The sequence below is a fragment of the Mustela erminea genome, chromosome 13 (genome assembly GCF_009829155.1).
Source record: "Mustela erminea isolate mMusErm1 chromosome 13, mMusErm1.Pri, whole genome shotgun sequence".
Classification (NCBI taxonomy): Eukaryota; Metazoa; Chordata; class Mammalia; order Carnivora; family Mustelidae; genus Mustela; species Mustela erminea.
In genome coordinates, this window is record NC_045626.1 from 78628545 (window position 1) to 78642008 (window position 13464).

Sequence of the window (13464 nt, forward strand, 5' to 3'; positions counted from 1 at the left end):
AGGAGGTGGCACTCTTTCCTCTGTTGCATTTGAACCCGTGGTGTGATTCAGAAGGGGCCGAGCTCACGGGTAGCACGTGGGTATCAGAGGTGTCTTGAGTCCTGATCCTTTCAGCGGCCTGAATTATCAGTATCACACCCTTTACATCGATTTGGACGGTCAGGATTGCATCTAAGGGCCGCGCATCGCACTCCCCGGGTGTCTCCTGCTAATGCAAGTGAGAGTAGAAACATTAGTGTCCCTCACTGGGAAAACATGTGTTTCTAAGGTCTCTCTTAAAGCGTCGGTTTCTGTTCCATTTCAGGACAAGGGATGGCCATGTCCAGTTCTGGACGGCTCCTCGGGTCCTGTCCTCACTGAAGCACTTATGCCGGAAAGCCCTTCGAAGTTTCCTGACCACCTACCAAGTGCTAGCACTGCCGATCCCCAAGAAAATGAAAGAGTTCCTCACATACAGGACTTTTTAAGCCACACGCCATAGTCTTACTTGTTTTCATGTAGCAGGATCAAGCTTCCTGGCAGAGGAGCAGCTGGAACGATGGGCCAAATGGCTGGTCTTGGATTGAAATAGAATTTCTCTTTGACATGGTGACCAGAGTAGAGCAAAAGCAGCTTCCAGTGGACTAGTCATCCAGGTTTTTCTCTGTCACCTGTGGCAGTCAGTCGTGGAGGGGATCCCAGCTTCGTGGCAGCAGAGCCTAATCCCAGATCCTCAGCCCACTTAGAAACGGCTGCGTCAAACACCTTCTAAAATCCTTTCGACCCAGGGTGCATGACTCATGTTGATTTGATAAGCAGAGTAACCAGGCCTTGAGAGCCTCTCTGTTGGGTGGATCATTCCCTTGACTGGCAAGTGGGCAAGTGTTGGCTTCTGCCTGGTACTTGTCACTGTCGTGTTTCAGATGCGGTGGTGACATTGTTGAAAGTTCTCTCCCGCTGTGTCAGAGTGGCTTTGCTGGTGGCAAGTGCTTTCCTTCCTCGAGCTCCCCTCTGACCAGCAGGACCAGGTTTTCCTGGAGCCGTCCGCTGTGAGGTATTCGCTAAGTTACAGGTGACTCAGAGGCTGTGCTCCTGACTGATACACTATAAATGGCTTTTTTTTTTTTTTTTGGATAAGCAGTGGTGTGCATGTGCAGGAGATGACAAACGCGTGTGTCCGGTTACACAAGGACGTATTCCTCAACTGCATGACTGTCCAAAATGGCGACTGAGTTGTCAGCGGTTTGCTGGTGGTAGCCTATTTATTTGTATTTTCTCAACAGATGTTAAGGTACAACTGTGTTTTCCTCCCTGGCATCTAAAAACCATAGTTCTTAAGTCGAACGGTTGTGAAGATGTCTCTTCTTCGTGGCGTAGAGAATTGGTATTGTCGCCCCTTTGGCTGACTGTCGCGTCTGAGGTCTGACTTTGCTGCTTTGCCTCATCGGACAAGTCAGCCCGTTTCACCTCTTCCCCCTTAACAAAAATAGCTCCTTGAAAGTACTGTTCTCCTTCAGCGGCGTGTAGTTCTCTGATCAAGACACCTCATTGCAATGAAATCTGCCTTTGGAAAATTTAATATATTTTAAATTATTTTAAAAGAAATGCAACATCTTATCCTTTGGCTTTCTTACTAGGTGCTTTGTGGAGGCCAGTGTTAACGTGATAAAACTTGTCGCAAAAGTATAAGCGTCTCCTCTACCGCCTTTGTTGCTGGAGAAAAAAACATTTCTTTTCGAGATGAGAGGATTTCGTTGAAGGAAAGTTACAAAGCTTTTGGCTGTTTCATTTTCTCCACTAAGAAAAAAAAATATGACCTTTTAAAACAAGTGAGGAGAGCGGGGAACGGCTGGGGCCAGTTTTACTCCTTGGGGTCATCTTGAACTGTCCCGGAGCAGCCCAAGAGGTTCTGGGTGGCTTCCCCGAGGCCCCCTCTGGCCGTTAGCTTCAGACTTTGCTTGGGGTCCTCAGGGAGTGAGGTGTCTGTGGATGTGGGAAATAACCAACCTCTCCCTTTTGATAGTCTGAAAAGCTGACACCTTCAGAGAGAGCAGCCTCTGAAGGAGGCTTGATCTGTGACATGGGGGTTGGGGGGAAGGATCTCACACACAGGCAAGTTGAGTAAGTCAGTGTCTTTCTGACTGGGGAAGGGAAGAGTCACTCGTAACAGCCAGCATGCAAGCTGCTTTATTTTTACCGAAAAGAAGGCCATCAACAAAGGCAGCCTGTTTGTTTGCTGCAAGAGAGACTGCCACCCCGTCCACAGGGCCCTGTCCTTCCCGCATTGGCGCGGGGGGGGGGGGGGGGGGAGCAGTTTGGAGCCCAGCCCCAGCACACCTGCCCTGCCTGCACTGACAGAAGCCCAGGTCCCTACCCCTGCTGTCCCTGCCACAATTAGGAACTAATTGCTAGTAGAGGAGAAATAAAAAGACGATTTTAAAGTAAGCCAGCTGAGCCCATTTATAAGAGTACAGCAGTTTGGGCCAGAAATCGATGCACATCTCTTTTTCTTCTTTGACACCTACTCAGAGCAGATCCAGAGACCGCACCCCCCACTGAGGTCTGTGCACTTCCGTGTGGGGCTCCTCTGTTCACCTGGAGTTAGAAGACGCTGCCCCACGGGCGGTTGGGAAGCCTCAGGTTCCAGACCAAAATGGGGCAGGCCAATTTCCTGTCTTCCAAGCAACTGAAAGATAAAAGCCTTAAGGCTTTAAAAAACAAAAGAACCCCCCCCCCCCCCAAAAGCTCATTGCACTTTCTTTTTCCCTATAAAACACAGTGGGCAGTGCAGCAGAGAGCTGGGCCTTACAGCTGTTCTTGACCTGCTGTGCCCGGCCTCAAATGCTACTTTCTGAACCTTGGCCCAACCACGCTGGGAAGACTTTCCCAAAGCTTGGGGCGATAGTGGCATTCGTGCCCAGCTGTAACTCAGTCCCGCCGTCTGGTCTCTGTGGGGCCTGCGAATTGCTGCGAACGGGCTCGGTGTTCAGGCCTCTGTGACAATCAGGTCCCTGGTGACCTGGAAAGCGGCAATGAGGGAACTCAGCTGAATCTTCTCGTTGGTGCCTACAGACAGTCTGTACCTAAAAGAAATCAAACAAAAGGTAAGAATGGAGTATCGTGGACAGCTCCCTCTTGACAAGAGAACGAGAGCAAAGACAGAGTGCTGGAGGGGGAAGGCAGGCGATCAAACTTGATCCTGGCCAGTCATCTTCAGTGTCCCCTGACATTTTCCTCTCTGCCCTGAACACTCATTTATCAACTCACTCAAGCTGGTAAGGAAAAATTAAAAAGTTTATCAGTGGCAGTGTTCTGAACTTTGCTAGCTATTTAGATGTATACGGAACTGAAGTGATCAAGACTCACTTCTTCCCTCGAAAGATGATGCACTGAGAGAAGATTTTCTTCCTCTTAATTCACTTAGAAGAATGGTGGACTGGGGTTCTGTGGCCTAGTTAGCAAAGCAGGACACTGGTGATTCATCTTGCCACCTTTCCAGGGCCCAGCCAGTGAAAGGAAAATCATGACGTTGGTCACGTAGGGAGAAGTGACCTCGTGTGCATGTGAGAGCCCGCGATAGCCAATCACAGTTGGTCCCATGCTGGCGTCTGTTCTGAACCCAATGCTTCTGCCCACTTACATGACAGCTGCCAGCTTCACTGGGGGCTAATGACTGTTTATGGAACCAGGCAAAGTGGAAAATGGAGTTTATGTTTACTTTGCCTCCCAATATGCTTTGTTACAGCAAAAGGCTTTAATAACAGCTGGGCAGTTGCTTGTCCCCAAATGACCTCAATGCTGGAACTGAACTGGGCCGTCCAGGTAACGGCACTTCTCAAACCAATGTGGACCAAGCCTTTGAGGTCTAAGGAGAGGCCTTTGTCTCCAACATGTCACTGAGCCGAACCTGTCCTTGTGTTCATTCGTATGTTGAACAAGCAAATCAAATCCTTCCCATGTTTGTTTCAGTGATGGATCCCACCAAAAACTAGATTATGCCACGTAGGAAGGACAAAGTTGGAACCAAACAGGTAGAAAGGAAAAATGCACAACAGAGTAAAAAAGGGAAAGGAATCAAAATCAGGAAGCACTCACTCTATGTCTGCCATTTTGGCCAATAAATGCACTCGAACTGAAGATGGAAAGTCAACTGTGGGGAGAAACAAATTCAAATGAGTGAGGGTCTGCCACTCCCTAATACAATAAAAAAAAAAAAAAAAAGTCCCACGACAGTTATGAGCTTAAACGTCAGGGGACACTAAAGGTGTCGAGGCATCAGGTCACTAGCTGCCACACCTCTAAGGAAGTGAACACTGGATGAGTCTTCAGTTTTTATACCCATTTTGCAAGCAAGTTCCAAAGTGATCACAAGAACCTAGAAGAGGTATGGACGCTGCTTTAGGAACAGGGCAGCTCTGGGAGTGAATGGCAAAGCCAAGTTCTCACTTGTTCTGCCAATTTTAAAAACAAATAATTGATTTTTAAATCTATTCATACTCATTTTCCACAATCCAAGTGCAGAGCTGGGCTCGAGCCGACCACATTCTTGGTCAGCTGGCCTGGGTGAGGCCCTGAGAGACACGGGCAGAACATTCACCCAACTGTCGGCAGTTGGCTGCCGCGGGGGGAAGAGCTGCCCTGAGGAGGCTGCACAGCAGGTCACCCGGGGAGCCTGAGAAAATCCGGATGCCCCCAAACGGCCAAGTGATAGGTCTGGGGTGATTTCCTCTGTGCTGCCAAGGTTGAAAACCAGGACTCTGTACAGAAGATATGGCAGAGTATGGAATTTAAAGACAGTTTAGTTCACACGGCTCTGCTTTATGCCCTAGACAGACGTTCCTCCTCTTTCTTCCCTTTTGGGGGAAAATACCCTGAGAAATGTGAATTAAGAACACTGTTTCCTGCTGTAAAATACAAACCCTCCGAGGAGAGAAAGTTAGCCCCCTGGAGCTGCTTCCCCAAGAGTCTGAGAGGTTAAGAGTCGTTTTGGAACAAAGTTTTAAAGAGCAACAAAAGAAAACGAAAACCGGGGGGCCAGGTTTCTGCTTCATTCCCGTTTCTCTGCTTCAAAAGCGAAGCCTCGTGTTCCCTCGCTCCTGCCCTTAACCGCCCCGCTCACCGCCTCCTGCAGCTTCTCAGCTGGGGAAAACGGAGTTACCTCTGTGCACAAATAGGTGGGTCTCAGTCAGGATGTCATGGAGCGCCAACCCCTTCAGCGTCTTCAACTCCATAATATCTAGAGAGGAACAGTTAAGGCAAAGGGCCGGGTTCCGGAACAAACATGCCTCACAGCAATTTGAATCTCAAGCCCGTTGGGGGTGACTTCTGGGAAAGGTTCTCACCCCAATGTGATGTCTGAATCTAGCTGTGTCAGGTGGGCTCCAATTCTAACCTGTACTAGGTTTTCATCTTCCACAAGGGCTTTCTGATAGAACTGTCTCTGCCCAGTAGAGGACAGAGCCGAATGCGTCCCCCAGAAGGCCGCCTCTCACTATCCCTGGCTTTGAATCTCACAGCAGAACCACAGTAATGCTGGCCACTCAAGAATGATCACATCAGGGACACCTGGGTGGCTCAGTGGGTTAAGCCTCTGCCTTCCTCTCAGATTATGATCTCAGGGTCCTAGGATCGAGCCCCACATCGGGCTCTCCGCTTGGCAGGGAGCCTGCTTCCCCCTCCCTCTCTGCCTGCCTCTCTGCCTACCTGTGATCTTTATCTGTCAAATAAAATCTTTAAAAAAAAAAAAAAATGAGCACATCTGCCAGCCCCAGCGCCAAGGTTGTCCTGCTGCTCGCATCCGTAAGCAAGGGGGCCTCAAGCTGTACCCACATCAGACTCCTTCGGGAAGAACATGAGGGCCTTAAAGACAAGGACCCGCTCCAGCCCCAGACACATGTTCCCTCAGCAAGTGGCCCAGCCCCACGAGCAGCCACCGTCTCTGGCCAGCGGGGTCTGGGTGCTGGCTGCGGCCTGGGCTACTGGGCCAGGCTCGGGCCTCAGGTACGTCGTGTGCCGTCCACAGGACGTGAGGAAGGATACTTCTGTAGGCCGTGGTGAAGTCTTGATTCAACATCCAGTCCAGAATGTTGGCAATGTCGGACTTGAGGGGGTGCCCAGTGCACGTGTAGACCGTCTCCTCTGTCACCTTCCCGAAGGCCATGTTGGTGCTCTGTGCAGACGGAGGGGGAGAATCGTGACTGTCACAGCGGCCAGCACGCTGCAGGCGGGTCAGGAGGGAGCGGAAGCAGCGGAGCGGGTGTTCCGGCTCCAGAGCCCGTCCCTCGCTTTCCCCGGTTCGCGGCACATTAGTCTCAGTTACTCAAAACCCAAAGGTAGGGGGACATCAGTGGTACATGATGAGATCGAGATCCTACCCGTTTCTCGATTTCTGAATTTACAGGTTAGCTGAGCTACTGCTTTTGTCTTTCTCGAAAACTGCTTCCAAAGCGGCGCCTCGAGATCTGCTCCAGCGGCACCGTACCTGCAGAATGTTCAGAGCCCTTCGCATGTCTCCGCTGGAAAGGGTCACGAGTGCTTTCATCCCGTCCTCACTCAGGTCCACTCTGAAAGGAACGAGGCAGGAGGAAGTAAGAGGCCCTCAGAAAGCACGAGCATTCACCAAGAGTGCGACCAAGGTTTTGAAATAATGAAAAAAAAAGGGAAGGACACAGTTAACAGTACTCTCCCGATCGGTGGGGGATCTCGAATCCGCTCTGGTCTTCAGGGCTGTGGGCTTCACGTTAGCAGTGACCACCCACCCCGAGACGGGAAAGACCCTCACCGAGGACCAAGCATTGCCGTGCTGAGCAACTGGCTTTGAATTCTGTTCTGAGAGGCAAGTGTGCTGGCGAGGGCTGTGGTCACGGAGGCAGAGCACCCCGCTTCAAAAAGCAGCAGCTTGGGCTGGCTATGGGCTTGGCAACTGGTTAGACAGAAGGTAATGTCTCAGTACCTTCCCTTCTAGTCCCAAAAGGCTGGAGGCATCTTAGCAGAAGGGACTCTGGCAGCACGCAGTTGCCAATGACAAAAGAAGAGTAGGAGGAAGTCGGGACAGCTTCCAGGGGAGGAGGATGGAATCAAGAGAGGAACCAAGTGCCTCCTGCGAAGGCTGTCCGTGAGACGCCGGGGAAGCCGGCAGCTCGCAGACCCCGATGCGACTCTGGGCCAGGCACCCTCCTTAGCTCTTACCACGCCTCATCACCTTCGACTGTAAACCCGCCGGCCAGCCCGGGGCCCTGCCTCCCAGTCCCCAAGGCCCTCGGCTTTCCTGCTTTCCCCTGTACTTACTTCTCTTCTTCTATGACATGTTCCAGGCGGGGGACCATGAGTTCAGGAGTCAGCGGGCCGAATCGGAACCTTGTACACCGGGACTGCAGGGCGGGGATGATCTTGGACAGGTAGTTACAGATGAGGCAGAATCTGGTATTTTCCGTGAATTTCTCAATCACTGGCAAGGGAAAAGAAAACCAGCTCCTGTCCATTCTGAGCCTTCCAGAGCCCTGGAGGCCCCACACTCTTCCGTGCTCACGTGCACGAGCAGAGGCCGTCCACGGTCGGGGTGCTGTGGGAGCAAGGCGCTGTGGCTGGGGTGGCCAGGACCGGAAGCCAGCCGTCCTCCTCCCCCAAGCGGACAGACATGCCACTTAAACAAGATTTTATAAAATGTGTCCCTTCCTTCTGAGGTGCCAGGATTCTGGCATCCTTGCCATCCTGCTCCGCGGCACTACGAAATCCAGTATTTTTGTCCTTTTGCATAAAACTCCACCTGACAGGTTGATGATGCCCCACCTTCTAATGGGGGCAAGGGGGTGGCTTGTTGTGGACTTCCTAGTGGACTGTCTCGAAGCTTTAGAACATTCGACAGAGTGCTAGTCAAATTCAGCAAGCTTAGGAAACACCGGGTGCATTCTGTAATTACCCAATGTTCTTGCATGGGGACCTGCCCAGACTGACAGTCACTGCACAGAGCAAATGCTGAAGAAAGGCTGCCAAAGCTTTTAAGATCAGAAGACACTCTAACTGTCCCCCTCCTCCCCTTAAACCCACTCCTTCTCCCAACTCCCCAAGACCGCTCCTGTCTCCTAGCTGATTACCTCAGAATCTTAACAAGAGAGATTACCAGTATCCTTTCAAAGAAATCCACTGCACCAGGGCCCTAAGATAGAAAACTCATCTGATACTCTCCTTCCCTGCCAGATCAGCCCCTCGGCAAAGACAGAAGTCATGTCAACTTTCTGAGTGTGACTACGTTTTCAGAATTGTTTTCCTGGCTACTGTCTACCTTAGGGTACCAAGAGCAGAAAGTTCTACCCAGGAGTTTAGGAACGACAGCCTTTCCCTATCTACCACTGCCCATTCTAAGACTACAAATTCCCAGGACACCTGGCTGGCTCAGTCGGTTACGCTGCTGCCTTCAGCTCAGGTTATGACCCCAGGGTCCTGGGACCGAGTCCTGCATCGGGATCCTTGCTCAGCAGGGAGCCTGCTTCTCTCTCTGATTCTGCCTGCTTGTGCGCTCTCTCTCTTTCTGAGAAATAAATAAATAAAATCTTAAAACAAAAACCAAAAAAACCCCCCACAAATTCCCAACCCCACATTGAACCCCATGGAAAAGGAGGAGACAGCACTGTCTGGTCAGACTTAAAGTCCCACCAGGGCCTCTATCTTTCAGCTGCTGAAAGGGGAAACCCCCAGTACTGAGAGCTTTGGTCTAGATCGTCCAGTGGGATACAGGAAGGTCAGCAGATTTCTCTGGGCCAGAAGATGAAATCTGTCAACAAGCCACTGCATGTCTCATGTTCCAAGAGCCTAATTCTCTCTCGAAGGCACTCCTGAGCCAACACGCCATCCCCGGGAGCGCTTCCTACCTCTCCTCAAGGCGTTCTGGGCATCCTGAGTCATGGCGTCCGCTTCATCCAGGATCACTAGTTTGAAGCCTTTCCTAGGAAAACAAATGGCACCGTCTGAAGATGTCTTCAATCTCACCTCCACTTCTGGGCCGAACCAGAAGTTGTACCTTCAGGCTGTGCCATCAGGCCCTGCCTCAGAGAGTCCATTCCTCCTCGACCTGAGCAAAGCAGGCATCTGTGGTCACACAGAGGACATGCCTGTCACTCTACTCTTAGAGGAACTGAGGTCTGACTTGGGTATTTTTGTTACATTGCTCCCCCTGGCACATTCACCTTTCTTCTGTGCACACATGGTGTCCTGTTCCTTGGGCCTGGCTCTGCTTTCTCCATCACCGTCGCCCTCGCGCATGCCTGTCTTTTCATCTTTCTCTTTGTTTACCACCTCCCCGTGATCCCTCTCGATCTCAATTCATTTTTGTTCAAATTTAAACTAGCTCATCTGGTCTTAGGATGTAAACAGGTTTTGGTTAACTAATCAAATGAAGTTAATGCTTCCCAAACAACCTGCTAATATAGACTTTAGGTCGTATTTTACTTTGGAATTATTTCTTTTTTTTCTTTTCTTTTTTTTTTTTTTTAAAGATTTTATTTATTTATTTGACAGAGAGAAATCACAAGCAGATGGAGAGGCAGGCAGAGAGAGAGAGAGAGGAAGGCAGAGAGAGAGGAAGGGAAGCAGGCTCCCTGCTGAGCAGAGAGCCCGATGCGGGACTCGATCCCAGGACCCTGAGATCATGACCTGAGCCGAAGGCAGCGGCTTAACCCACTGAGCCACCCAGGCGCCCCTTTTGGAATTATTTCTTACTAGCATCTTTGTACCTCTTTTTCATGGCTACTTTTGGTGAAGTCATTTTGTACCTTTACAGACAAGCAAAGGGGAGGATTAAAAAAATAAAGCTCTGTCCTCTCACTGATCAGAGTCTCCAGAGAGAGAAATTAGGCAAATAATTCTTACTTAAATATTGTCCTTGTGCTAGCAAAGCTCAGGATGGGTCCCCGAACAATCTCTATTCCTCGGTCATCTGAAGCATTCAGCTAATGCGGGAGAGAGAAGGCAGAGTCAATTAGAAACATGTTTGTATGTCATCTACGAACTTACTTACCTTTCATCCATCCAGCTCGGCAAGCTAGGTCTCTAGGTCTAACGACAGCTGTGAAATAAACACTATTAAAAACCAAGATCACAACTGTATTTAAAACTCACAACGTTCTGAAAGGCAAATGACTGTGTTTCCTTCCGCACGGGAGGACAACCACTGACATACTCTGGCGGAGTAACTCATTGGCCTGACCACAGTGAACAGCACCTTGGGCATGAACAGAATCATGCTGATTTGAGCCACCTCAACCCAGAGCAACCCAGAAGTTACCAGTCTTTAACATACTGAAGGAAGAACACTGGTGGCAGGAAGGTTCTAAGAGCTATAATGAAAAAATTAGTTAGACATTTTTTTCTTGCAATAGACAATATTTGCAACTTTGTAATCTAAGGGTATCAGTTCACTCTCAGAGCAAACAGATGGCATTCGCAAGTTCAGGGATTTGAAGAGAAATACATGTAGAGAGATTTGAAACGGCGGGGGGATGGGGGAAACTACAAGAGCTGTGCAACTCCTCTGCAACTGCTGGGACCCACTACCAACCCCAGATCTTAAGAGGTGAGTGGGGGAGTGGTGCTGAGCTGGAGAAGGCTGTGGGATCTGCCCAGCAGGTGGGGATGCTGTCAGCCTGTGGTGACCCCCACGACAGAACCAGGCACCGTTCTTCCCCCGACTCCTGCCAGGGCCCCTATTGGCCAAACGTAACTGGGGGAACCAAAGGACAAGGCAGCCTGTAGTCAAGACAATTCAGCCTTCCAGGGCAAGAATGGGAGGGAGCCACATGGAGATGAACTCTGGATGGGCACGTGGAAGACAGCAAGCCACCGAGTGACCACTCACTGAGGCACCCCAGAGTGTTTGCGTGCAAGTTGGCAAAGGCAAAGAAAAATATCCAGCCCTACCACTGCCCTCTAGCTAATGCCAACTCAGGCCCAAATGTCGACTCTAGACAAAAGCCACTCGAGATATTTTGTCTGTTTCTTTCCCCACCTCCAGCACAGCAACTTACTGGTAAAGTAAGACAAATCTAAGAGAACTAAGAGACTCGAGTTCTTTGCAGAGTGAGAAGAATCCTCTTACTTACCTCCAAGACCATGGAGCCAAATTCCTTATCTTTGTACAGCTGTTTTGCACAGGCCAGGATGGTGGAGGTCTTTCCCGTCCCCGGAGGACCATAGAGAAGCAGGTGTGGCAGGCGGTCTTCACTAATAAATTTCTGAACTGAGGATTGGGAAGAAAGAGAGAGCCCATCAGCTTCCAAGAGTTGCCTCATTCACCTGGGCCCTAGAGTTGGCTCAAACGCACTTCAAGTCCACGTTCAAATAAGAGGCAGACGCAACAATGAAAAATCTGAAGGGACTCAGCTCTTACAACAACATTCCATAAAGCTCACAGATACTTCAAGGTTATTACTCAGCAGAGACATCACCAAGAAATTTATACAGGTCCTCCAACTAGAATGACAGCAACTGACACACGGATGCTTACTGGTACTCAAAATGTCCTGATGAGAAATCAGATCGTTCAGTGTCTGTGGCCGGTATTTTTCAACCCTGAAATAGAATGTAGCATGGATTACAATACACACGAATGCCAGAACATGCTGTCACATGCAAAAGAATCCTTTCATATCCTAATGAAAAGAGAAAGGGAAATAAAATCCTTTAACTTTGAATACAGACCACTGGTTCTCAACCAGGGACAGTTTCATCCTCCAGAAAACACTTGGTGATATCTGGAGACATTTTTGGTTGTCACATTTGGGTGGAGGGTGCTACAGGCTTCCAGTGGATAGGCACCAGGGCTGTCACTAAACATCCTACAATACACAGGACAGCCACCATGCCTGCCCCCAGCAAGGTTATAGCCCAAATGCCCACAGCACTGCTCTCATTTTACCTTTCCAGCTATCTGCCTATAAATAATCTCAACCTGGATGGGCACCTACTATTTCAAAGTAAATTAAAAACTGAACTCACTGGGGAACGTGAGTGGCTCAGTCGGTTAAGCATCTGCCTTTGGCTCAATTCCTGATCTCAGGGTCCTTGGATTTTGCCCTGCCTTGGGCTCCCTGCTCAGCAGGGAGTCTGCTTCTCCCCCTCATGCTTGCTCTCCCTTTCTCAAATAAATAAATAAAATCTTTTAAAAAGATTGACATCAGACATATACATCAGAAGATGAATGGGCAAGTAAGTGGTGGTCGATCCATACAATGGATTATTCACCCATAAAAAGAAATGAAGCACCCACACCCGCTACAACATGATGAACCCCAAAAACATGATGCTGTGAAAGCCACCAGTCTCCAAAGGCCATACACCGATTCTATTTATATGACCAGCCACAATAGGCAAATTCAGAGACAGCAGATTGGCAGTGCAGGAAGGGGACGGTGGGGATGGACAGTAATTGCCCATAAAGTATGGAGTTTCCATCTGCGGTAAAATGAAAAATTTGGGAACTAGAGAGTGACACAGTAGCACAACATTCTCAAAGTACTTAAAGTCACGGAATTATACCCTTTACAATGTTTACAACTGGAAACGGTATGTGTTTTTTTCCACGATAAAAACAAACTGATCTCCTTCTTAGACAAGACCAACTTGGAGCTTTCAAAGACATCAGGATGGATCCCATCAGTTTCTAAAACAACATTCAGAGGCAACTATGAAAGCAGGATGGTTACAAGTGCAAGCTCTCACTTCGCCTGGGTTCAAATCCCAACCTGTTTCTAGCTCCGGACTTGAGGCAAGTCCTTTAACCTTTTGGGTTTACAACTAGAATAATAACTACCTCCCTTCTAGGGTCTTTGTAAAGATGGAACATCTAACAGGGTCCCTGCTAATCTAATAAGAAGCCATTTAAATACAACTTAACTGGGAAGCGTTATTATCATCATGATCATTTCAGTTTAGGATTTGAGCAATAATTGCATCGAAGATCCAAGCAAGAGTAGAGAGCATTTTGGCACGGAGGCAGATGCAAAGTCAGAAGATGCGGGATCTAACCCCAGTGCTGTCACCCGCAGCGCGTAAAAGGAATGGGGGCGATGGGAGTAGGGCAGCGGGAAGACCTGGCAAACGTCCTAGAAGAACGGAGGGGGCTGAGGAGCTGGGGATGTCAAGGAGAAAATCTGGGGCTCCGTCCGGGCCAGGTCCGGGGCGGCAGGACGAGGTCCCGCGGGCGGCGGCCTGGCCGCTGGCCCACCCCGACCACCGATCCCCTTTCCCGCGGCAGACAGGCCTCCTCCTACCAGGGCAGGTTTCTGATCTTGGCCGCCACCGGCTGCTGCTGCTCCTGCTGCGCTGAGGTCTCCATGGCGGGGTGATAAAGGTGTCCAGGTCTGCCGGGGTCGCCGCGGGCCCCGGTGACCTGCACAGTCACTAGCTGCGAGCGGGCCCAGGTACCCGGGCACTTAGAGTTCGCGCGCAAAAGGAACTCTCGCGAGACGTAGCCTCCAGCTTCCGACTTCCTCC

At 49.9% G+C, this 13464-nt stretch overlaps 2 protein-coding genes across 3 annotated transcripts in view; one reads left to right on the top strand and one right to left on the bottom strand.

Annotated features, from left to right (window-relative positions):
- WSB2 (WD repeat and SOCS box containing 2) overlaps window positions 1-1379 on the top strand; it is an 18564-nt gene extending 17185 nt beyond the window's left edge. For both annotated transcript variants that reach the window (XM_032309549.1, XM_032309548.1), the window contains one exon: window positions 305-1379. In XM_032309549.1, coding sequence (XP_032165440.1) covers window positions 305-467 — 163 coding nt within the window. In that variant the 3' untranslated portion in view covers window positions 468-1379. The remainder of the gene's footprint in view (window positions 1-304) is intronic.
- On the bottom strand, window positions 1095-13441 carry RFC5 (replication factor C subunit 5). The gene is made up of 11 exons (XM_032309550.1): window positions 13242-13441; window positions 11477-11541; window positions 11073-11209; window positions 9844-9923; window positions 8847-8920; window positions 7267-7426; window positions 6461-6542; window positions 6019-6148; window positions 5138-5215; window positions 4075-4129; window positions 1095-3062 (listed from the first exon to the last, which is right to left on the bottom strand). Exons 1-11 carry the CDS (start codon window positions 13304-13306, stop codon window positions 2966-2968), a joined length of 1023 nt encoding a protein of 340 aa, XP_032165441.1. The 5' UTR covers window positions 13307-13441; the 3' UTR covers window positions 1095-2965.
- Between the last annotated feature and the right edge of the window lie 23 nt (window positions 13442-13464).

Coding starts and splice junctions, on each gene's coding strand:
- RFC5 (XM_032309550.1), bottom strand. CDS start 13,306: ATGGAGACCTCAGCGCAGCAGGAGCAGCAGCAGCCGGTGGCGGCCAAG. Junction 6,149..6,460: donor GGGCTCTGAACATTCTGCAG/GTACGGTGCCGC, acceptor CCGTCTGCACAG/AGCACCAACATGGCCTTCGG. Junction 3,063..4,074: donor GCCAAAATGGCAGACATAGA/GTGAGTGCTTCC, acceptor GATTTCTTTTAG/GTACAGACTGTCTGTAGGCA.